We start from the raw sequence: 24658 nt of genomic DNA, 5'->3' as shown, positions 1-24658 counted from the left end.
CCAAGACAAGGCACTAGTAGACACACCTCTCATATCTGCTCTCAATAAGACAAAGTGGCCAAGAAAACTATCAAAACCTGGCATAATTTTTCATGTGATAAAACATCAATGCTTTGATCGCTCTTGGCTGGAACCACATGTACGCATATTTCGCTATATGTTAAGTGAGCCTTATAGAAGAAACGCAAATCAGTGACACAAGCATTTTGCTGTGGGCATAAGATCAACTTCACGTGACACCAAGTTTTTCGTTTTTATTGCCTCGATGCTGATAGAAAAGCAGTAAAGGATGCAAGCTACCCAGGCGTGACTTTAACTAAGCATTGCTCCGCGCAAGAAAAGGACTGGAGTAGCCGCTCGCTAAAGACTAATGTACAATATGTTATGTAGTAAAGAGAGACCGCAGATATGGTTTGTCTATTGGGAATGTGTTCGTGAGCAGTAGGACGCGATCGTCAAAAAATTTTTTTTCGCCTTGAGTTTTAAGTCTACGTCGTGCCACGTATGAACATTTGGCAGTGCGCACATTTAACCGTGTTTGTTGGCTGCTAACTTCTTCCGAGTAATATAGACTTTTTCTGGAATTATGTACATTGACGCAAAGGGTGACGCCGACCTCGGCGCGCGTGCTGAGCGCCACTGGTTCGGTAGTACAGATGCGTCAAGTCTGAACACAAAAATAAGCTCGACATCTTTCTTGACAGTTAGCCATTAGGTCACGTAAGACAACTAGCAGCGCTCAACAAGTATCTGGCTTGAAGGTTCACGCTCAGAGCACGCACACAGCCTACGCAGCAGCCACGCCCAGCAAGTGCTTAGCCGCAATTCCGCCAAGCATATAAACATCACCGCGGATGTCGCCAATGTCAACAATCGTCACGCTGCAACTGTACACTCTTCAAACACGGTTAACATTTCAGATTCAACCCGGAACAAAAGTTCTTCCGCAACGCACACGTTTTCAGTGTAAAGAGAAAGCCATCAGAGTCTTTCGGGTCACTGTAACCATAAGCGTCACTGAGGTCAACTCAAGGAGGGGTTGCCGCTGCGACATCTTTTGTGGTACACTTGAGCGATGCCATTGTGACGATTTCAGTGCACTTTTGACAAAAGCACTCGCAATGCACATACACTAACTATACCAATCGACGCATGTGGCCTCCATGTTCGAAGTCATCCACCCCATGTTCGGTTGCAGCAACATCCCCAGGCCAAATAATCTTGCTCATAATGGTTCCGAAATGTCCACTTTCCCCAAACTGACAGTCACAGGGTTTCCTCTTGAAGTTCTTCTAGTGAGTTGAGGGCAATGGTCGTGTATACGGAGAGAGTACCATTTAAACGTTCTTGACTTCGTGCGTTCACCAGGACAAAGGGAGAGGTGAGGATGTAACTCGAGTCGCTCACAGATACAATCCACTGAAGAGTTCACACAGCATGGTTCCTGTAGAGGTTCATCAACGATGCACTTGGCCACATTTTCACTGCTGCGCTACTGAAGGTTTCGGCAGAGTGAAGTCCACTTCGACTTTGCTTTCAAGACGCTGTACACGTCACTCAGCGTCTCAATGTTGAAGACAAGCCAGAACCCTCACGTGCATTTTTTCGTAGTGATTTGGTCGTGGGCGGTCATGGGCAAGGTGTGCTAAGTTTCGGATGCCCAACAACAAAGCGCACATTAGGCCTTAGCACTGTCTCTAGATTTATTGAGCCATACGTTGCTTAGCCAAACTTAGGCACAAGGGGATGGCATTCGTCGGTGACATGCTTTGCTTCTGACCAAAAGTGCCGCAGCTAAGCTCTCAAAATAGACAAAATGAGTTGTCAAAGTTTTTGATCTCGTGAGATTTTTGGTCGGTGGCTGCTTTTGTTTCCAATAAAGGAGCACCTAGCAGCAATGATAGCCGAGTTCTGATCCGTAGACGCAGATTAATGAAGATAAGTCTGTTGCCAAGCACCGCTAAACTTGTACAGTATAAGTAGCAGCCACATTGGTCTTGTTCCCTCTCATAGGACACAACCAAGTGTGGAAGTCACATGACAACTTCATCGCACGAAATATGCCTGAAGAAGCCCCTACACAGATAAAACTGTCTTCACACCTGCTCCGTCGATGGCGGAACCACAGTCAACAGAATCGATGTGAAGTTGCTGACTTCGTTGCGACCGCTTGGAAGTGGCTGAAGATCTCCGCTGGCGCCACAGTCCTCTTTCGAGAAGTCAGCGACTTCTCAGAAATTTACTGAGCTGCCCCATGCTTGCCCATGAGGTTACAAAGACGACGCGCATGGTTCTTTGCGCTTGGCAGGGAGGACTTCAGTCTGCCTTGTGGTCCCGATCAGCCTCAACATGGCTGCCGCATTGTCTTCCGCATCTCCGATAGCCTTTTCCGAGGTCTGAGGGTACACACTTTACGACGCGTTAGCACCTGCTGAGAGCGAAGGTTCTGTGAGAGGGCCTTTCATGAGAAGGCGCAAATTTCAAGATCATCACGACAGCAGGAAGCTTGGTTAGAAACCGCAGTGAATACACTTGGAGTTCTTATAGCAGACAGGGAAATCACCATAATGTGCAATCACTGCGCTCCACGGTGTCTAACTGCGAATCTCGCTTCCCCAACTGTGAACACATTTGGTCGTCATGGACGGTGGAAAAACGTGCACCCTTTGGTGAGCTAAAGAACATGAGCATCATTCTCGACGATGTCTAGGTTTTCTAACCCATGAGGATCACCCGCGCGAAATTCACACCACCGTCTCCGACGGCTCGGGGCTTTTGTCACTGGAGCCGATCTCTATGGTAGGAGTGTTTTCCTTGTCGTCTGCTTCACTCTTCGTTGGCGTCAATGGCGGTTCCTGGTTAGGCCTAACGCGGAGCACTGCCTGGATGATGAGCGCCCGCATGGCGATGTCCGCGCCGTCGTCCACGTTAGCCTCGTCGGTGTCGACGCGCTGGACGATTGAGTACGGCTTCAGCGTGCTCAGTCTTGTGTTGTCCAGGATGGAGTGGCCGGCGCCAACGATGACGACTGTTGCACCCGCTTCAAACTCGCCCGCCGATAGCCGCTGCTTGGTCTTAGAGAGCGTGCAGAGGGCGTCTCGAAATGCCTCTCGGTACTTGACAGACATGAGTGAGTAGAGTATCGGGTTGATGGTGGCACTGAAGTAGTAGAGGCACCCTGAAAGTGAGGAAAATAAAATTGCTGATCAGAGTACGATTCTGCCTTCGGGAGTTCTATCAATCGCGAGATAGAACACGGGTCTGCAAGTTGATACGTTATGTCAATGCAGGTGAAACCCGGTTTTTTAAAAGTTATTAGAGGGCCGAAAGTGTGTTCGGAAAAACGAGAAATTCGCAAAGCCGAGAAATGCCAATATTTGTCAGGGAGTAAAAAATATTCCTCATTATGAAGGGCGCTATTTATTCCGTGAATGCTGGTTGTCTATAGTGACGTTACGCACTTTTCGTACTGGGTCACAGCGTTCGCTTATTGGTCCACTTTCTTTTTAGGCAGTAAATACATTAACGACGTCTGACAGCTGTTCACTGCGCTGTACTGGGCTACCTACCGGCGGTGTAATAGAGCACCTCAGTTGAGTGTGCGTAGACCCGTGGTCCACTGGCTGGGGCTGACGTACACCACCAGAAGGCGCTGGGTGTGGAATGGCGCCCAACAGACGAAGAAGGCGATCACCACCGCCACTGCGCAAAACGGAAGTGAGCACGCCGGTGTGAGTAACCACAAAGTAAGTCATTTCAATTGGGAATGCCAAACGCACATTACTAATTCCCAACATGGTCCTAATTTATATTCACTTCAGGGTCTTTATATGGTGTTATATCTGTGCATGTATATGTGAAGTTCCTGTACACACACCTGTTTACACAGCACTGGCTGTTTCCACTACTGTGTGTTTGCACGTGGGAGTGGTTTGAAATGTAATGTGGATTGGCAAGGAATGACGCTGCGCAGAAAGAACCCTTTCTTTTCTACGCAGTATGTTCCGAGCAGTGGCGGGAGATACATTCTGTTCGCGCTATTTCCACCTTTTCAAGTGTAAGAACTGAACTCAGAAACTAGCAGTGGTTTAACATCGCTACTCTATACAGTGGCCAGTACGCTGCATTGTTTTGTACAAGTAGACTTCTGTTGTAGGCCTAAAGTCTTCTCGCAAAGGCATACTACTTGGTCATTCTTGTTTCTCCTTTCCCTTGTTACTGTCCATTAAATTATGTAAGCCTGCGAAAAATAGGCCAGTGGGCCACCGGCTATTGCAAAAGCAAAATCACCGGCTATTACCCCAGCTGAACTTTACGCGGACGGAGACAGGACAGACACACAGAGGCACTGTTCCTTTTTTGGTTCGTGTAAAGTCACGCTGCTTTTTTTTTCGCCATGCATCTATACCTACTCGCCCGAATGCCAGCTGTCACGAACGTCACAGTGCGCGCGGGCTGTCATCAATGGTGATCCTCACCGAGCATTCTGTGCACGGGTCTTCGCTGGTGCCTCCCTTGCTGGCCCGGTCCCGGCTGGCTCCGTAGTCGCATGCCTATCTTGAGGTACAGCACTGCTATCAGTGTCATGGGAAGGCAGAAGAAGGCGAACGTCGAGCACTGGAGCAGCGGAAGGCTGACCGCCGTCGTGTCCATCGGCAGGGCGCAGAAGGCCGACTCGGGCACCACGCGGCCCGAGCCCAACGGAAAGTCGACGAAGTTGATCCGGGTGTATATGGCGAACGGTACGGCGCTGACCAGCGACACCACCTGATAATTTGTGAAAAAAAAAGCATGTGTGACAATACATATCCTCCTGAGGTCTGTTCGAGGACATATAAACGCTTTTGAAGTCGATTCTTATTACTGACTGGCATGCTTGCGAACTGAAAAACCACCTTTTTTGTTTAAATTCCGCTGTTGAATGCCATAAGCGGCCGCTCTACGTATACTTGGACAAAGTAAGCATCTCCCCACGTGTCATGTGCTAAAAACTGATTTTCTTTCCACGAATACAGTGGTAAAGATGAAACGTCGTATGGTAGGTTGCCCTTCTGACTCGGTAATCTCAGTTTTCATGTTATTTCACCATACTTGAAGATGACCTCATAGTTGCGTTTTGTCGTTTCAGGCGGCACAACAGCATATAATCCAATTAGTGTCTATTTTCTCTAAAGGCGGGGGCAAGAATATGTATTAACCACTCCCATATGCTCCGGCACGGATCTCGCATCATATCCAGTTTGACTATATTATGTACTCTCAAATACGTCGTCATTCGCAGCGAGAAGAGACCTTTTGTAGGAAAGAAAACATCAAAATCTAAGATCAGAGTGGCATCACCTAATGTGGACCATGGTACTTGCCATATGACATCAGCACTGGCTGAACGACACAAAGCGGCAGATGAGGAGATCACATGGGGAGTACGTCAACTCGGCGGTTCTGGTGCAGGTGGTTCAAATTTTGAAGCAATAGCTGGGTGGTAATTTCCTACTTAACAAAGTCATATAATGGCACACAGGAAACTCTGATAGATTTCTCCGACGAATAATCCATCTGTTGATCTAAGTCGGGTAATTATTTTCGTTTTGTGCCCCTTTAAATAGGAAATTTTGCTGATATTCAGTATAGCAAGTGATGTGTTGTGTTTTGTGTTACTTTACTGAAACAGGTTGTATAAATCAGCCTGCCGCTGCCATTGGTTAAACACCTAAATCCTCCACCCACTCAGTGAATGGGTGGAGCGCGTGCTCCGGAAATACGTTGCTCGCAGGTGTTACCCCTGGACAAGGACGATTACACTGTAGATTCTTTTTGAGAAATGTGTTGTACCCTTGTGAAACTCTAGGATGGACGACAATCTGTTTCGAAGATTTATGAGTGCGTCTTGGTTGTCTACGCTACACATGCAAAGTGGCTATGGCCCCTCTACGTGCATGCTCTTAAGTGACGTCAAGTTGAACGTCCCGCATCAGCCACGCATGGCCAATACATAATTCTGTGGCGCCCAAATGGTAGATGAAAAGCAAACCAATTTCGCAGCAATTGTTCCGCCTTTTGTAAAAACACACCAACGTCAAGACGTGCAGCCGACATCAGTAAGGGCAGACGTAGATCTAAGAGCTTATCTACAGGTTACGTGTCAGACTTGTGACGTCGTATCTACTCATACTACTCATAGCTAGCTATAAACAACACGTGAACAAGATTGAAGACACGTGGGCCGCAAGCAAGAACACGCGACTCACCCAGATGATGGCGATGATGCGAACGGCACGCGTCAAACATGACGTAGTCTGCAGGAAGAGTGGATGATAGATGGCCACGTAACGCTCTGCAGTGAACGCCACGATGGTCAGAACGGAGGCGTAGGAAGTAGCCTCCGCCACCAGGGCCCGGAAACGACACAGGGCCTCGCCCAAGCGCCATGGGTACTGCTGCCAGTACAGCTTCAGGTCGTTGGGAAGCCCTGGGCAAGGGTTAGTGAACACAGAGACGTCATTCCCCACGCATAAACCGAAAATGAATTGTGGTGCGATTAATTAACGGCGACAGATATTACTTGCGACGGCAAGTTATAACTAGCACTCGCACTGCTTCATAAAGTCTCTTGTCTGACGCTTCTTATGTGTCATATGTTCCTCCGAGACTGAATGTCTGCGAGGACACGTATTGAGTGCTGGGGTCATTATCGTCTAAACCATGTCTTTTATTACGCTGTCTTGGGGGACAGGCCCACTTTATCTTACGCCCGCACCTACAACACAAGCCGCTGAATGTTCAGCGCATTGATAGCCACAATTGCTAGACAACGTTATACAATTACTTGACAACTGCTCGACAGTAATGCTAGACAATGAAGACAAAAAAAAAAGCATACGGGAAGTTAACTGCCATGCTTACTTGAAATGTAGAAGTACTCACTTAAGCCAATATGAAAGTGGACAAAAAGGTGTCATGCCGCAGCTGGCCACAGAACCACATCGCATTATAACGTGCCACGGGTTCAATGTGATGGCGGCATTCATACCGGCGACTGACAGAGATCGCGTGACCGACCGAGCAGCTATTCACGACAACCGATGTTCAGCACCGGCGTGCACGACCCGTCAGTCGCCACGCTCAAATGTCTGGCGATTGCTGCTGTTGCAGGCGTTCCCGTTTGCTCGCGCAACCATGGCCACGTAAAATAGTCATCATTATATTCCGACGTCCTACTCCACCGCCGCTGATTTTTTTCAGCAGATTTGCGATTCCAGTCGTGAAAATAAAGAATCGGTCTGCGTGTGACGTCACGAAAGCAACCATTTGAGACCAACTCGGTCGCGGTGTGAATGCCGCCATAGGCCCTAACGTGTCGAGTTGTCGTGGGCCGTCATAACTGCTGCATGCCGTAATCTAGTTAGGGGACGTCAAAAAAATTAAATTATGGGGTTTTCCGTGCCAAAACCAGGATTTGTATATGAGGCACGCCGTAGTGGGGGACTCCGGAAAGTTTGGACCACCTGGGGTTATACGGAAAGTACGGAGTACGCGGTCCAAACATTTTCGCTAACAAAATGACTTTTTCGTAAAGTTTGACGCTACATTCGCAAAATCGTAAAGAGGCGGAAATTGGTAAACTTTACGAAGAATTCGGGAGAGTTCGCAGGTGTGCTTTCCATATTGTTTTATATATGTTTACACGATAAACAATAATAATTATTACAACCCGACCATTGACTCATCTTGAAATCTCTCCGACCAATCCCTTTCGACAGGACAGCGCGTCATGAAGCAGCGAGTATCGACATACCGTTCTGCGCATGCGCTAGGAAACTCGTTAGAAACGTGCCACAAACTGATTGTAACCGGATGAAAGACGTGTAAATCCCCATATCGTTCGAAAAAACGCTTTCTGAGGTGGCGCAAACACGAGAGGTGAAAAGTACCAGTTCACGACTCAATCTGTTTTTCCTTTGCGTCCGCAGCTATTCTTTCACCGACTTGCGGATTGCTTTGGTTGGTCTTTCTACACTTCTCATCAGGCACCGGGAACTGGGCTATCGGTGCAAGACCCATCCCTCTGGGGATCCATTAGCGCGGACTGTTGTTCGGTCCTATCCTGGGACCAAGAGTGCGAGGTCCTGCAATGCGATAGCGGTGATTGAATGGGGACGCTAGCCCGATCCCCAAAGACGCCTCGTCTGAGTCTTCGGTTGCACCCTCAGGGAAGGGAGAGCGGTACTGGCATTGTTTCGTGCTCTGTGTGGGGCAGGTAGTGGTTTTATTTTAAATTTGCTCGAGGAATGCTGGTTGTTGCTGTTTCGGCGTCTTTCGTGCATCAGGGCATAATGGGATTCCGAAGGAAACTTTGCTACAGTGTTGCCAAGCAATCAGTTTGTCCACAAGCATAGGCTTTCTTTTTTTATTCCACCATGACTTTCCCCGAGGGAACATGTAATCAAGAACTGGAAACATTTGTGTAGGTTTTTCAGAAGGGCTTGCCTTACATATTTAGCTCTGTTTTGCGGTGTGCCTATTGGGACGTCGTTCTTTTAAAGGAAGGCTTGGAAATTGGCTAGTTGGCATTCGATAATTAATGTATGTTTGAAGCACGAGGACAACATATAGAGACTTGCGGTCAGACACAGATGAGCACCGACTTGCACCGGCGTTCGAGAAGTGCCTGCACGACCAGTGGACGATCGTGCAGTCGCCCCTGTGCGGTGCGGAGTAATTGTTTTGGTGACTCGAATCGAGGATAGTAGTAAAAGTAATAAAAGTAGTCCACGTTCTCCCTTCCTTCACACACTTCGGGCACAGCGCAAACAAACAAACAAACACAACGAACACAGCATTGTCAGGCATCCCAGTTGATCGTTGCAAATCACACTTGCACAGTATTCAGAGCTGCAAATCGATTAGCACTTTCGGGCTTAGCGTTTCTGTAGGGTACGGCAACCTGGTGTCCGGCTACACCATTGACGCCCAGTCAGGTAAATCTTCGTTCCTTCTGCCTCACTCCCCTACACGTGGGGAGCATATGTCATCAGTGTGAAACACCAAGTATTGCGCCAACCTGGCCTCACACTGCAGGTCGTGCGGGTGCAGGTCCAAACTCGAAGAAGTCGCCATCGTCGACACGCATGCGCGCCGACCAGTGGAAAAGCGATACCATCGAGGCCTTTGCGATTGTCAAGCATAGCCAATCATGGAAACACCGCATCCATTGGACTATCTGGAAAAGAGGTGACGTACCCACTACTTCAACCTACCGCCCCCCCCCCCCTGACCTTCACTCAGATCTTCCCTAGTCACTGCTGTATTCATTTTACAGCGCAGCTGTATATGACTAGCATCCCGGGATTTCTCCGTCCAACCCAGCGGCGCCGCATGCGCCGCTGGGTTCCTTGCAGCACTACCAGATGGCGCTCGCATCCGCGCGTCCGCGGCAGTGGCGCCGCTGCCCGTGCGGGGATAAAAAAGAGAACCAGAACCCTCGCCGTCGCGCTAGTGATGCAAAACTATCGGTAAATTGACTATCGATAGCATCAAGAATTTGTTTTAAACTATCGATAGTGTGAAAAGACTATCGATATTACTACTATCGATAAATTATCGATAGTATTATCGATAGTACAAACAATAGTATTACGATCGATAGTGCAATTGGTGTTACTATCGATAGTACCAGCGGTAGTATTACTACCGATAATAGTATCCATATTGCTGTGAATGATTATGCTGTTGTTGGCCGGCGATAGCCTACTATCAGCAATACTCAGTTCGTTTAAATTAGGAGCAATCTTTTGGCTAATGAAATAAATTACTTTTGCAGTGAAAATGCCAACCTTACCAGTAAACTTGGTTCTTGAATATCTTTATTTTTAAATAACAAAATGCAATGTAAATTTGAAGCCGCGCAGTTCCGCCGCATGTAACGGCTTCATTTCAGCTACATCTGAACAGTTCAACTTAGTTACCGTGTGTCAGCCAAGCATTCTGGCGAAGGAACACAAGCATGTCAACTTTCTTGCCCTTCAGCCTGCTCCTCCTATCGCAAATGATCTGGCCAAGACGCCGAGAATACGCGTTCTGCGGGTACCGACGTTGCTGGAATGCACAAGTACATCCTAACCAATTCAGACAGCGGCATTATGGAGCATTGCGAAGACTTCCAGAGTTCTAAAGGGTTGGTATTCCTTTCCTGTGGATGTAACTCCAGGTACTGGCGAACAATTATGCTCTGCGTTCGAGGTTGCGGTTGAGGGCTCCTGTTGCTGTCTCTCAAGGAACCGCAGCCTTGGGCTTCATGTCGCAGCTTCGTTTAGGTCCGCCTGCTGTCTAGATGGTTCAACTGCAGGACCAGCTGGGCTTTCCGCCAATCGCCGGCTTAGTTCGCCAATCAAGCAAGCACTGGAGTGGTCTGCGTTTGTTCTGATGAAAAACGCTCGCTCCTTTAGTCGTGGGCCCAGCAGTGTTGCAAGAGACGTTAACTTTCTTTCTTCATAAGTGTCAATTCTTTTGTGCTAGGAGGAGATGCACCCTCGAAGAACTTCTCTACCAACTTCGGTTTTTAGCGCAGGCTCCGTGCGCTCTTCCAGCTCTCGCGTGATGCCGCAGACCACGGGAACTACCAAGAAAATGGTAAGGTACTCATACCCAGGCACTAATTTCGTGGCCTCCTCGAATGGTTCCAGTATTTGGGTCGCTGCTGCCAGCACAACAAGGGCATTTGCGACACTGACATTTTATCCAGCAACTGTACGTAGGGTACATCTGCACGGCTCGGTGACGGGTAGACTGTGATAACGAAGAGTCCTGTCACAGTTACCACCACCACCATATACCACGAACTCGGGGAACCAAGTTTATGCTGCTATGAGTTCGCGTGGTTGTTTTATACTATCGATAGTACTATTGAAAGTACAATCAATGGTACTATCGAAATTACTATCGATAGTGCTGTCTATAGTTTTTTACCATCGATAGTTCGATAGTGACTCAACTGTCGATATTATCGATAGTACTGACGATAGTTCTGCATCACTACTTCGCGCTTGGCATTCGCCGCAAACGTTTTCCGGTAAAGATTACGGTTGCATAAGCTGCAGTTGACGGGAAGCAGCAACTGATTTTTTGAGCCCGTTTTCTTTCGATCTTGGGCTGTTTATATCTGCCAATGCATTTTGATATTGCGCAAATTGCGCAATAACCTTTATTTGGAAGTCGGTGCCCATGTGTTCTGTTCCCTTAATTTTGTGTCACTTTTGCGCGTTGTTTGGCGCACTTTGTCTTCATACAAACAAGCCAAGTTAACGACCAGTTTGCTGTGCTCCAAGTCAATGATTAATTAAAGTACAAAAAAGTAACTAGGAATCGAACACTTACTGAGACAGGTAAAAAAGAAAGCTAGCGGTTATGTTGTTATACCGGTTATAGCGGTTATACCAATTTGGCCTTATCAGCTGCCCTATACACCGAATGTGGAGTGCTTGTAGCGCAGACAACTTATCACAATATGTAAAAAAAATATTCACTTGAAAACATTGATTGAACTGTTCAGTGGATCTTTTCCTTGTTGCTTCACGTGATTTAAGCCATTAGGAAATGTCAGGTAAACTACGTGTTACTACGTTAATTTTCCTTATTTGCACTCTTTGATTATCTGCACGTTTTCTTGTTTACCTCTTATGTTTACTTTTGTGTTGTCATTTCACTAATTATCTAACAATTCCTTTATCGCAACCCCACGCTCTAATAATGCATTTGAACCTTTAACGGGGCAATAAATAAAATTAGAAAAAGCTGTCACGTATTAACGCTGCAGCGGACGCTAGGTGAACGGTACGTTGCTATCGATATCGATTTATCGAGCTAACCTTGCAACAGCCTGAAAGCAATGAGATCGAAGTTCTCCGGAAAGCGTGCGTCAAACGCACTCAAGTCAAACGAGATGATGCGCGATACCAAGCCAGCAGTAAATGCCCTGCGGTGCTTTTGCTGTCCATAAACAATCAGTAACGTTGTGCGAAGCTTCTGGTACATCCTGGTGAACGTTAATCGAGCGCGCGACGGAGGTGGTGTCGTTAGTGTTCTTGGAAAAGGCGCTCTGTGCGACGATATGCGCGAGAAAATAGGTTCAGTGGCCTGTGGATGCCCTCTCTGTCAATCATTGTCTATAGATGGCTTGCACTGACGTCATTGTAGCCGCCATGTTGGTGCACCGACACGATGATAAGCTGGGTCCGTAACGTCGCGTGAAAGCTTTCAATAAGGATGGATTGGACTGAAGGGCTCGTAGCCGCCACGTTGGTGCCCCGACACGGTGATAAGGTGGGTGCGTGACGTCACGTGAAAGCTATCAATTTGTAGAAAAGTATACGCCGCGCGCCCTGCACGACGTCCTCACGGCTGTACCTTGCATAGTATACCCTGTGGCTATACTGCATGCTACTGCTTCCTTGCGCATATTGATTCGATTACTGAGAGCTGCAGCGCACTTAGCCTGTCATGAAAAGACGTGAAATTTCAGTATCCCTTAGTAAAAAGCAAAGAAAGTGGTTTGCTTTGGTGTCTTACCAATCCCCATTTCTTGGGTGGCTTAGCTAGAAAACTTGGCAGACGTTCGCCAGAAGATAGAGGCTTCAAGTGATCAGCAGTTTTCTAACAGGGAAAGCCGCCTGAGCCAGTATCTCGGAAAGGAAAACTGAAATGCTGCTACAAAAAGCAGGGGTTACCCTGAAGAAGACAAGTCCCTGTGTCGAGCACTGGCTCCAGTGGCCTTCCTTGTTCAACTATTATCGATCACGTGACAAGCAGCGTTGCTTTCTGTGTGCGTGTGCGCGTACGTGTCATTTGGCAATGGCGGTTCCGACGCAGACCAACAATCGCAAAGTTCGCACATACAGTTCCACCCATAAAGAAGCCCATTGAGGACCATGACATTACAGAGCACAACAAGCTGATAACAAGGAAACCAACATGTCATTCCCTCAAAGCAAATTTCTGGAGTGACGCTTTTGTGCGCGGCTCTTAGAGATGACTTCGGGGCGCTAAGAAAGATCTCGAAGCTGTTTTTAAAGCGAAGCTTTGTACCTCTACCAGCCAAGGGTTCTGTCGTGTCCGTCGTTGTAATCAAAAAACGATCCCGATGAACCTCTAAGAATTGCAGGTATAGCAGTATAGCTTACTTGAATTCAGGCATTTAGCGTACAACTAAGCACTCGTTTTCGCAGGAAAAACCACAAAAACAAGCTTCAAAGTGATGAGCCAACATGATGGATGATAAGGGCTGCGGGCAAACAACGGAAACAGGCTCGGCGCGGTCCGTAAGATTAGATTGCAGCTATTGCAAAGCTTATGCAGCTGCTTGAAAGAGGGTTGACGTCATTCGAAACCCTTCCAGCCTAGTAACTGCTTCGGTTCATTTTCTAGACTACCCCACTATGGGTATACCACGGAAAGTAAAGACGGCAGAACGTGCATTCGCGGAACGTGCATTGATTTAACCTTGGCAAAGAATGTAACTACAGTGAAAACTGAAAATTTGAGTGTATATCACACCGATCATAAAACAGTAGTGAGCATTGTTGTGAAGTAAATAATAATAAAGGCCGTCGTTAAAGTTACGTTGTAGTGTGTGAAATATCAAGTGCGCCGCAGTCACCGTGAGGGTGGCGTAAAAAGCTTCGCTTTCCAACCACCTTCACAGAGTGGATTGGCGGGCAATCTTTTTCCGAGCTGCACTGCCTTTATTTCCGTCAAACCCGCACTCAAACAGACCCCAATAGTGTTACTTCTTGTCCTGAACATCCTTCTTAACTGTTTCTCGCTTTCCTTAAGTCCACCTCGACTTTATATATAAAAAAGCAATTTGGACGTAGGTGCACTGGCTCAGACCAACGTTGATTGCCTTATCTTTCAATGGTTGTGGTTTCTCCTACTTTTTTTTCTTTTGCTGAATAGCGTTTCGCTCTGCTCTGTTTGCTATGCCTCACTTGAATTCGACTCTTCAAGGTTCCCACTTGCTGTTAAAGCCGCGAGAGGGCGCTTTGGAATTGACACTTTGTCGAACGCAGAAAGCATCCGGCACCGGTTTCAATCAAGAACTTCCGCTCTGCGCGGACATTTCCGTTTGCTCGAAAGCATCCGGGGCTTTTGTGCAAGAAAATTACTCCAGCGACTTTACTTCTTCTTACGAACAGGCTTGGCCAATCGAAACAGTTTTCTCCAGTTTGCCGAAGAAGCGAGAGAAATATTGGTCGACTGTTTGTCCGTATACCGGCGCGTCTGCACATAGTCAGGCCACATTCTTGCAGCCTCAAAAACTATTTCCGCAATGCACTTGGTGGGCGGCCAGCAAAGCAATTTGCAACTTGCGACCTGTTGTCATTGCTTCGCTCGGCTCTACTTAGGACGATTCGCGATGTTTGCGTAAGTACGGACGTACATATCGAATTATCGCTCAACCGTGTTTCTGGGTGCTTGAGCTGTCTCATTTTATTCAATAACTTTGATAATCTTGCCTTTCTTTCAGTTTTTAGGGAGTTTTTTTCACTGGCGTGAGGATGGTTTCCATATTCAATCGATGTCGCCCTTGTCTTGATGTCCTGTAAGCATTTATCTTTTGTTTCGAATGTTCTTTTAAACATTGTGAGGGTGCAGGACGATCATTGAGCGATAAGGTGAAGTTTAATGCTTTAATCGCTTGATTTTTATTGTATGTAAATTCTCGCTTGTAGATTGAGCAGTCATCGTGTTATGTTCGTTAGTGGGAGAAACACTCAGTTCAAATCATCGACCTGCAGCGTCTAAACACCGACAGCAACCTAACGACTTCTCCTATTTCAATCTGTCGCATCTGGTCGTTAATGACAACCCACTTTGTTATTGTTACGATCATCGTATACACTTTGGAGATGCGTGCAGTGCAAATACTTTTCCAGAAATATCCAATCGTTCTGTCCTGAATCGACCGGTTATCGACTGTCGAAAGTCAATACTGCAGCAAACAATGCCACTAGTGGCGGTCCTGATCACACTGAGGGACTCCAATAATATAGCATTTCTGTTGTTTTTTTTTTGCGTGCCATACTATCGCGATCAAACAGTAAGGAGGTGAAGAACAAAATAGTATGCGATAAGAGCACACATTAAAGGAAGAACTCCCCCCACCCCTTTTTTTTTATTCCTTCATCCACAAAAAAAAAGCCGCAATGCACCTGGCATTCACAGACCGCTCAAGGTTGCCTTGAGCCTAAGTATAGAGGGAGGATGGATGGATGAGGCTGAACCCTTTAAACCGGGAGAATGTCGAAGAATACCGCCATCTAGCGGTGAGGTCCGCAGATCTGCATGTATTCTGCACATGGTAATATTGGTCCGTTCGTGCTACACCTACACGTATAGACGGACGAGATGGAGGCTTTTTATTCTGTTTCATCAGGCCACGCGGGGTAATTTCTCAGGTGAAGTGCACGAACCAACCTGCAATGACGTGCAGTGATATTCAGTGACGGGATAAAAGCCCAGCCTGTACAATGTTCTGTTCTCATTTTAGAATGTCTGGTACTTTCAATTGATGTACTGTCTGTATTACATTTTGTGGCACGGATTGTTTAAAAAGCACTTGTGATACAGGAATTCTTTCGAGTGCTGGGACCCAACTGTACAATGCTGACCTATATTACATTTTTTTTCGCTACCGATAAGGTGTCCCTGACGTCACAGACAGGACTAAACAGAATGGAACACTGCATCTCTATTTCTTCTTCTTCTTTCTTTTTTTTCTGGAGTTTTACGTGCCAAAACCAGTTTTGATTATGAGGTACGCCATAGTGGAGGGCTCCGGATTAATTTTGACCACCTGAGGTTCTTTAACGTGCACTACAACGCAAGCCCACGGGCGTTTTTGCATTTCGCCTCCATCGAAATGCGGCCGCCACGGCCGGGGTTCGATCCCGCGATCTCGTGCTCAGCAGCGCAACGCCTTAGCTGACTGCATGAGCCACCGCGGCGGGTGCATCTCTATTTCATAGACCCAACATGAATGTCTTTGCTAAAACTCGCATAACTTTTTGGCGACCAATTTCGTTCCAGTCGGGTTGAGGCATGTGTCACAAACACATACGGGATGGTAATCATTAGCGCTTTGAACGTTCACTACTAGGAGGTAAATCAACAGTAAAAAACAAAAAACAACAACAAAACAACACAGGAACAGCTTCTACACCCCTTGTTTTTAAGCAATCGGAATCCACGCAGTATTTTATATCACTTTGTCTAGGAATGAAAAATGGACGATATTCGATTCGTCATTGGAAGGTCATTTTTCTCGAATATTTTGTTTCGGTTCAATTTGCAAATTTCACTGTTGGCACACTCCTGCTAATATGTTAACACGTAACAAGAAACTCTGCCGTTGAACATTAAGTCTCATTTATTCTCGTTCAATCTCACTTAGTGTCTGGGAAATTGATGTTCAGCCACTATGACCACTCGAAAGCAATTTGGGCGCCCTCCTTCATATCGCTCGCCAGCGTACTTATCTGACGATCACATTCCCATTTTATGTGCCATAAAACGTCACGGATTGGCAGTAAAAACGTATCACTTTTTTACGGCCTTTTACGATGCGGTGATCTTGCAAATTCTGTTGTACCATAGTCATTCCCGGAACGTTTTAAAAGAGAAGGTGAAAATGGATCCTTCAGAAACTCCATGCTACTAAAAAAAATTTACCGTTTCACCATCATCTACACTTTAACCAACCACTCGGCTGTCAGGAACATCTTCAGAGCTCTAGACGTGATGAAATGTTTTCTCCCCTACGTTGACTACAGTTTCCGTAGTTGAAATATTTTAAGGCCCTAATTTCCTCAACTTTTCATTCATTTTATTTAATGCTGTATTGTTTTATCAGCTTCAGAAGTTGTTCCGGCTCGCCGATGTAGCTCTGTACTTCTACGCTGGGTCGTACTTTTACATCCACCACGCTGGCAGCGGAGAATGGGCGAGAGTTCCGAACATGCCGTGTTATTTTGACGACATTGTTTTCCGAGAGTTCAATACACCCTATCGCAACAGTACGATGCTTTGAGAAGAATATCGCAGACCTTGCTGAAAGAAAAGGAATACCAAAAACTAAAAAAAGAAACAAACTAGCGGTACGCTATTCCACATAATCAAAACGACCTATAGTGAAACAGGCCTGCCGGGGGCAACTCATAACTGCGCGATCGATGCTCAAGCGCACTCCATAAAGCAGCCTTAGGCAAAAGACCTGCGCGCGATGGTTACGCGAATTCTGCATGGTTCATTTAAAAAGTTGCGAAAACCTTGATGGTCTAACAACGAAGAACAAGGTCGAGGCTAACAAAGGCTGGCGGCAGCAGTTCACCACGCTTGAATCGTTGGAGCAGACCCTGAGGTGCACAAGATAAAGTGGTCAAAAACAGCGCTTCTTATAAAGTGAGTTCCTGCTGTGCTATAAATATACTCATTTGAAACGAGAGAAAACTTCTCGCTTGCTGTTATTATGCTTCAGGCTGGTTCTCCAAAGCATAACTAAGTGTGGCGCAATTTGATGGCTACATAGAGCGAATGTCCAACGACCCCCGACGGGGCCGTGCACGATCGATGTGTGTAAAAATTCAGCATGCTTGACTAAAATGGTGGCCAGGACCTCTAGTGCCCAAAGAGGAATGACGTAGCCAGGAGACCCGCCATGGTATCTCAGTGGATATGGCTTTGCGCTGCTGAACTTGAGGCCGCGGATTCGATCTCGGCTGTGGTGGTGGCGTTTCAATTTGGGCGAAATGCTAAAAAGCAAAAAAAAAAAAAACGCTCCTGCACTTAAATAAAGGTGCACGTTAAAAGTACAGATAGTTAAAATCATTCCCGTGTCCCCCACTGGGGAGCGCGTCAAAATCAGATCGTGATATTCGCACGTAAAGCGCCAGAATTTTTTTTTTCATTGCAAGCCAGGCGAACAAATCTCAAAAAGCCGATTTTCAAAGCACGGCTGGTTTGAGCGAACTGGAACTGCAGAACGCTCGAGCGACAGATAAAAAAAAAAGGTTGAGTGGTGCGAACCGAGTTATACCACGTATAGCTAGTTATTTGCAATGAGGCAACTGTTTGTTTTGCACTGTAATAACAAATAAGTGCTGGCAACTTGTTCTGCGTAGTGATACTCCCCAAAGGAGTACGTTTAATTTACTTATGCCCATTCAGAGTGAACGAGCTACTGCAGCGCAGGGTGAGCGAAAGGGTAAGGGGAGTGTTTGATAAATCTCTACATTGGAGTCAAATGGGGGACATCTTTTCGGGGTGTTACTTTAAACCTACTCCCTGGAAGAGTACCACAACCCTCTAAAACAGAGTTCAGTATTTCACAAGCACTTATTACACCATACATGGGAATCGCTGCCCTCCATAACTTTTAGAAAAGTACCGTGAGCTAGTTTACGACAGCACAGTGCTGGAGCTGCCGTCTCCGGTCAAAAAGTACAGATAAGTCCGACGCAATTGGATCACCGACATGAAGAGCGAACTCTCTATAACTACTTCGCTGAAGCGATTCAATCGATTTTCGAGTGTGTGGATGTCTGCAGGAGCGAAATCACATTCGGTTCATGGTTGGTTAATGCGACGTTGGTTATCGTCACGATGACGTAAGTTGGCTGTAGAAGCTTACGGACGCCCCCCAGAGGGGATTACGCGCACAGTAAGATCCATTCAGGCATTACAGAAAGACGAAAATAGACCTTATGTCATTCTGTGTGTGCCTCGTTTGTCTGTTTTAATCGGCTTAGCTACTAGAAAAAAATGAGGCCGGCTATAACATTATCTGCTTACAGTTTGTTCAATAAGAAATGGCTGTTGTAGGGGAGGGAAGGACTTATAGTTTAGGGACCTCTATGAAACACCCACGTGGATTCTATATACCGTAACGCATTCAATGTACGGACGTAAACAAAACAAAACGGACAAAGAAACAAACAAACAAAAAGGAGGCTGCTCACTGACGTAAATCCCGCAGGCTGATTACCAGTTCGAGTCGGGGTAATAAAGCTACCCACGATCTCAGCAAATAAAGAGCTCCAAAACCAAAGTTTGTTTTTGCTGTCTTGCCAATCATTTCTGGAACGACTATTCCAGACACATTACGTTGCATTACGCAAATTAAGCTCTGCACTTGTGCAATACCGTCGGGGATTCGTGTGGGGATCGGCCTGCAGCTTTATGCTATATAACTCTATCGATTGTAAAAAGAAGACAGGAAATGATAAAGCAACACGCCATCGCCGACGGGCGGATGAACAGCGTTGCTAATACACGCAGTCACGTCACTCGTTTTCTCTTTATATCGAAACTGGCGTGCCTCAAGGCATTAATGGAAGCGTGGGATTTGCAGGGAGAATTGCGCCCGACGAAGTGCTCGGATCCAGAAAGCAGTTAAGGGCACGGCGGTGTTTACAGATGAAAAAAAAAAAACCAGTGTAGGTTGCAGGGGGAACTAGAACCGATGCAACATCATAACCGAGATATGTGCGACTAAATTAGGAATATCACGGATAAGATCAATACGCTCCCCGCGGTGTTTTGATGCACTTCAGATGATGTCATGAAATAGGAGGGGGGGGGGGGGACAGAAACAGATGTGTCATAACGCGTGCTGTTCTTATGCAAGTATTAACGAGGTTTAGCATTGCTTCCTACCAAACTTTCCAAAACCTTTGCAATTGCGTTGGGAAATACATATTCACAACGAGAAACAATAAACTCGGTGGCGTCAAACAGGTTCCAAAGCAAAAGCAGCCGTAAATCTTTCAACTAGCAATAAAACTGAGCTGCTCATTTAATTATTTACAGTGACTTGTTAAATAGGCCCTCGGCAACACGGAAATGCCTTATATATGAATGTTTGGTAACCAAACATGCATTTAACCAAACCTTATTTCCAAACATTCATCGGTCGCCATCCATTCAGGCGCCCTCTGTCTTTCCTCTCACTCACCTGTGCTGTCTTCTCCACTCTCCTCCTCCCTACTCGTGTTACCCTCTATGGCGTTTGCCGTCTCCAGTTTATCGAGCGAGAACTCCCATCCAACCGTCCAAAATGCGGGAAGTACAGAAGGAAATTTCGATTTAAAATATCGTCATCATTTCGAGACGGCTGCGAAAATCCATCGAGCTAGAAACAGGCTGTGGGGCTCCACCGCTCGCTGGTGATATCAGCGTGACCGATAATACGTGACCAGGAATCGTTGAAATAAAGTGTTTTTTTTTCTTCTCTGTCTTGCTCCTCCAACACAGAAAGCTGGGCGCACCTATCTCGAACACTCACGGCGCCACACCGGCAAAGAAGTCGTTGCTAAAGTAGCCTTCTTTTCTAGTAGCTTCATTCCATTGTTGGTTCGTTGCCCACAGGAATGGCTACTCCTAGTAGTAGTATAGCAGTAGTAATCCAAATGAAAAAGCTGTTCGCAGGAAGATGGAGCCCTAAACTGATCAGCAGTGCTCGAAGAAAGGATGTCTTTGTTGCCAACGTTTCTAGAAGGGCACTTATGCTCGTCATATATATACGTCTTATCGCTCGATCAGGCGAACGCAAATCCCGTTGTCGACGCATTGCCTACACAGACGTTCATTGTTTGGGCGACTGCTGATTACTCTTAGCAATAGTAGGTGTTCGTTGGTCGAATGGGAACGCGAAAAGAGTATACTGTCATAATAGCAGCAGTTATTCTGTGGCTACAGGCGCACGACAATATTATAAAATTGCATTATCTTTTTTTTGCCTTTTTTTACATCGTTGTAGCAGGGATTGTCGTGATCCTTCCTGCTGGACTAAGTTCGGAGAAAAAAATACCAAATGATTTTGATGGGGCGGGGTGTAGAACAAAATAGGTCACAATCAATATACACCATTGGAGCAAATCCTATTCGAAAATATCAAAGTTCGCGGATTTCTATTCAGTGTCACTGTTCCTATGTACTGTGGCTATTTTCTTTTTTTTTTTTGCGCAGGCCCCCCGGAAATTGGGACAGACGCCCATGCGCGTGACAGCAGGCGGAAGAGGGCCGTAATGCGGGTCGCTTGCAAACAATGGTTAGGAAGACAAGAGCGCTGCGAAGATGGAAGTGTCATCCTGTTTCCTCGCGGGAAGTCGTTCTTCCAGGTCAGCGAAAAGCCCAACAGAAGCTATTTACGGGTAACGTGTCATTAAGCGCCGTGGAGCGAAGATAAAAAACAAATGACATTTTTCGGCAAAGGGGGAACACCCTTTCACCCTGCCCCGTTTCACTCTCTGTCGTGTTTCTCCCTCTATCTTGACACCGTTCATTATCTGCGGCCTCAACTACAACCTCTTCGCGCTCTGAACGCTCCACTTGGCGTTACGCCCGTCGCCTGCGCGTCGTCGACCAGACGGCGGCTTTGCGATGGCACAGAGCACGACTAACAGCTAACAATGCTTGGCTTCCAAAATAAAACACAGCAAGGTGTCGCTTAAGCGTGTCACGGGAAACTAGGTATACGGGGACGTGACAAAGACGGTCGCTTAAGTAGCAAACGTTTAGCAGCTACGGGCAAAGCGAAAGCGTGCAAGTTTTTTTTTTTTTTGCACGAAAAAGAAAACAAAGTCTGGTAATTGCTCAATGTTTACTTTTTCATCTGTAAACAGCAAAGTGGCGCGCAACCTTCGCGATAACTTCTATGCCCCGATGGCTCTGACGTCCCACGAAGCGTCATTTAAAGAACATGAATTCGCACTCGACCATCTAATTCGGACGACGTGCCAAAGAGTGCACAAGATGCCTTTATTTTCCACGTTTTTTATAGCCCCTCCGTGCACCACCCATACACCCCTATCCCCTTACCCACCTCCCCCAATTCTCTCTTTCCAACCCCCTACTATACCACTTTTCTGTTGCATCGTTTCGAAAGTTGAACACTGCCTCCTTTGCGACAGGATTAGTAAGCACCCGAAGCTGAGACACGAGTCCTTGACACAGCCCCAACTCATTTCAAAGGCTCGCGGTTTTCTTTCGAGGTCACTTAAAGCGCGTGCGTCACGGCAAAGCGTTTAGATGGCAGCTTTCGGAATAAAGCTTTGAGCTCTAGCGAGGAAGCCGGAAAGCGTCAGGGCAGTAATCTTGCTGAAGAGCTTTCCTGAAAAATCCACTAGGTTCTAATTCTTTTCTCTACTTATTCGGCGCCATTCTTCAGGAATCGGGATGTATTCCAATGAAGACTTCATATCATTTCGATATGAGTAATACGGAACACGCATGACAATACTGGAGGGAGAAATATACATTATCTATGTTTCAGATGCTTGACTGGTCATGAAGGTCGATCTATCTCTCTACTGACCACACGCATAGCGTGCCACTTCCGGTGACAACAGTGATGCACTAAATGACCCACTCATACATATTACACACGCGCACAACATCCACAAGCAAGCGGCTGCATCAGGCAACTAGAGTGTCTGGTTCAAACTGGTACAGTGCACATTAGTACGAAACGCGCAAAGAAATCTTCTTTCTTTCTTTCTTTCTTTCTTTCTTTCTTTCTTTCTTTCTTTCTTTCTTTCTTTCTTTCTTTCCTTCTTTCTTTCTTTCTTTCCATTGCTAAATCAATGAATGGCGGGGGCTATGATAAAAACTGCAGTAAGGGAGCTTGAGGTGCCCTCTGCCCCCGTGTTACATGGTGGCAGTGAGTCGCGCAATCAACAGTATACAGAAACATGATTACATAAAAATGTTGCAGTACAATAATTATTCAATGCAAGAGAGTTTTCAATAGTGCGACAAGGAAATTGAACAATGGCAAGGAAAAACAATGCAGACCGTATACACACCACCACATTACACACACTTGGCAATACGTAAATAAAAGTGAAAAATTACGTACACTTGACTATGCATACTTAAAGGTGAAAAGAAATGGTGCTAGATTAATATTGGAATGATTAGGAGAAAGAATGGGATGAGCGAAAATTGTTTCATTACAAGCATTTAACAATACGTATATGTGAGTACAGGTGAAAAAGAAATTATGTTTGATTCATTTATTAGGAGAACGTTCGGATAAGTGAAAGCAGTTCTGACCGTGTTATGTTGATGATATCAATGCCGGCGTCATGAAATGAATTAAGCAGTCTGGGTAATTTATTTTTGGCCATTTGCAAGCCATAGTTGGTTCTTGAAGGGGTATAGTCCAAATTCTCCATGATGGGTAATATAGGTAGCTGTATTTTTTTTTTTTTTTGCAGACAAGCAATTTCATTAAATACACTGTTCTCAAAGTTTGAGTGCCATATACGAAGGAGTGAGCGGTTGTATAGGGAGTAAATTGTGGGTATGCTGTAGTCTCTTTAAGGGAATCGAACGAAACGACATCCAGATACAATCGTGATTCACACTCACCGAAGACGAGTATGAGCAGGTCGGAGATGGCGAGGGAGAAGAGGTAGTAGTTGGTGGGCGTCTGGAAGTGCGAGTTCCTTGCAATCACCAAGCACACCGTGACGTTTCCCACGACGCCGCTCACAAACACTACCACGTACAGAACCGTTAGTGGGATCACGATGGGTAGCAGGATGTGCTGAGGGCCCAGCCGAAGTTCCAGGTACTCCCGTATGGTGGCGTTGTCCTCCAACGAGCTCACGGCCGCCACGGCGACGTTCTCCATCACAGTCGCCTCGACGAATCACCACGGCTCGCAGCACTCAGAGGTAGATCGTTCGTCGAGTCTTTCTTTTTAAGTTTCCTTGATTCGTGGGGCCCAAAATGGGATCGAGCCTACAACGTCGACTTATCGCGCTTCGCTGGGTGGGACCGTTTGGATGCTTTGGCACCCTATCCGTACACGGCTAGGTCTTCCAAGAAGGCAGCTGTTTCTAGATTGGTATAGCAGATGTAAGGCCTTAATTTCTTAATCGCAGTTACAGATGAGTACAAGCTGTTCCTAGAACGCCGTCTGTCTTGACGTAACACGCAGGAGAGCCAGAAACAGCGAGAGCTTAACTTAGGTGGCAGACCTACCAAAGCCCGGCTGCCAGACTCACTATGTCCACGTATGCCGACCTGGTGATTGTGTCAGTCAAATTTGGAATCAGATAAAGGTAGTCTGCTTAGTTTATAATATTAACTATTAGAGCCCACGCGTGTAGCACTACACTTTCAGTGTTACTATGGCGACAACGTTCCTACCACAGTTTATTTAACAGTTCCCTTATAAAGTTTACAAGAGAAATGTTTCTAGTGTTTTAAGGCTTCACCGTAGCGTCTAGAGACCCGCCTCTTTTGAGCAGCTTTTGAGCAGCTAGCAGCGTAACCGACAGCTTTAGATTAATATTTTCACAACTCTCGAACCCACGTTTCTCTCAATCCGCGGCAGTTCGCGGTAATAAAAAGAATGCCAGGCGATTCTGGCGGCTGATTATTGATTCAGCCAGTGGACAGGTCTTGACGTTCCCTCCGAGGTATCAGGAAAAGGTATAATGTGGCGCGATCACTTTTTCGTTTCATGGTCTTAGGTACGAGCTTCTTTACTTTGCCGATAGTATTGAAGTGCTCGCGTGCACAGTGAACGTAATACCTTCTACGACGCAGCAGCCTCGCTGTCTGACATAAAAGTAAAATATTATATTACGTACCC

The 24658-nt window shown here is 46.3% G+C and overlaps 1 protein-coding gene across 1 annotated transcript; it reads right to left on the bottom strand.

Annotated features, from left to right (window-relative positions):
* Positions 1–16: 16 nt before the first annotated feature.
* On the bottom strand, positions 17–24658 carry LOC119464162 (neuropeptides capa receptor-like). The gene is given in 6 exon segments (XM_037725013.2): positions 17–3178; positions 3570–3591; positions 3593–3702; positions 4479–4767; positions 6249–6469; positions 23425–24658. Coding segments are annotated over 6 exon segments (1341 nt in total). The 5' UTR covers positions 23690–24658; the 3' UTR covers positions 17–2744.

Source organism: Dermacentor silvarum, chromosome 9, assembly GCF_013339745.2.
Source record: "Dermacentor silvarum isolate Dsil-2018 chromosome 9, BIME_Dsil_1.4, whole genome shotgun sequence".
Classification (NCBI taxonomy): Eukaryota; Metazoa; Arthropoda; class Arachnida; order Ixodida; family Ixodidae; genus Dermacentor; species Dermacentor silvarum.
The sequence above is the reverse complement of the archived record's forward strand: the minus strand, read 5'-3'. Positions and strand labels throughout refer to the sequence as shown.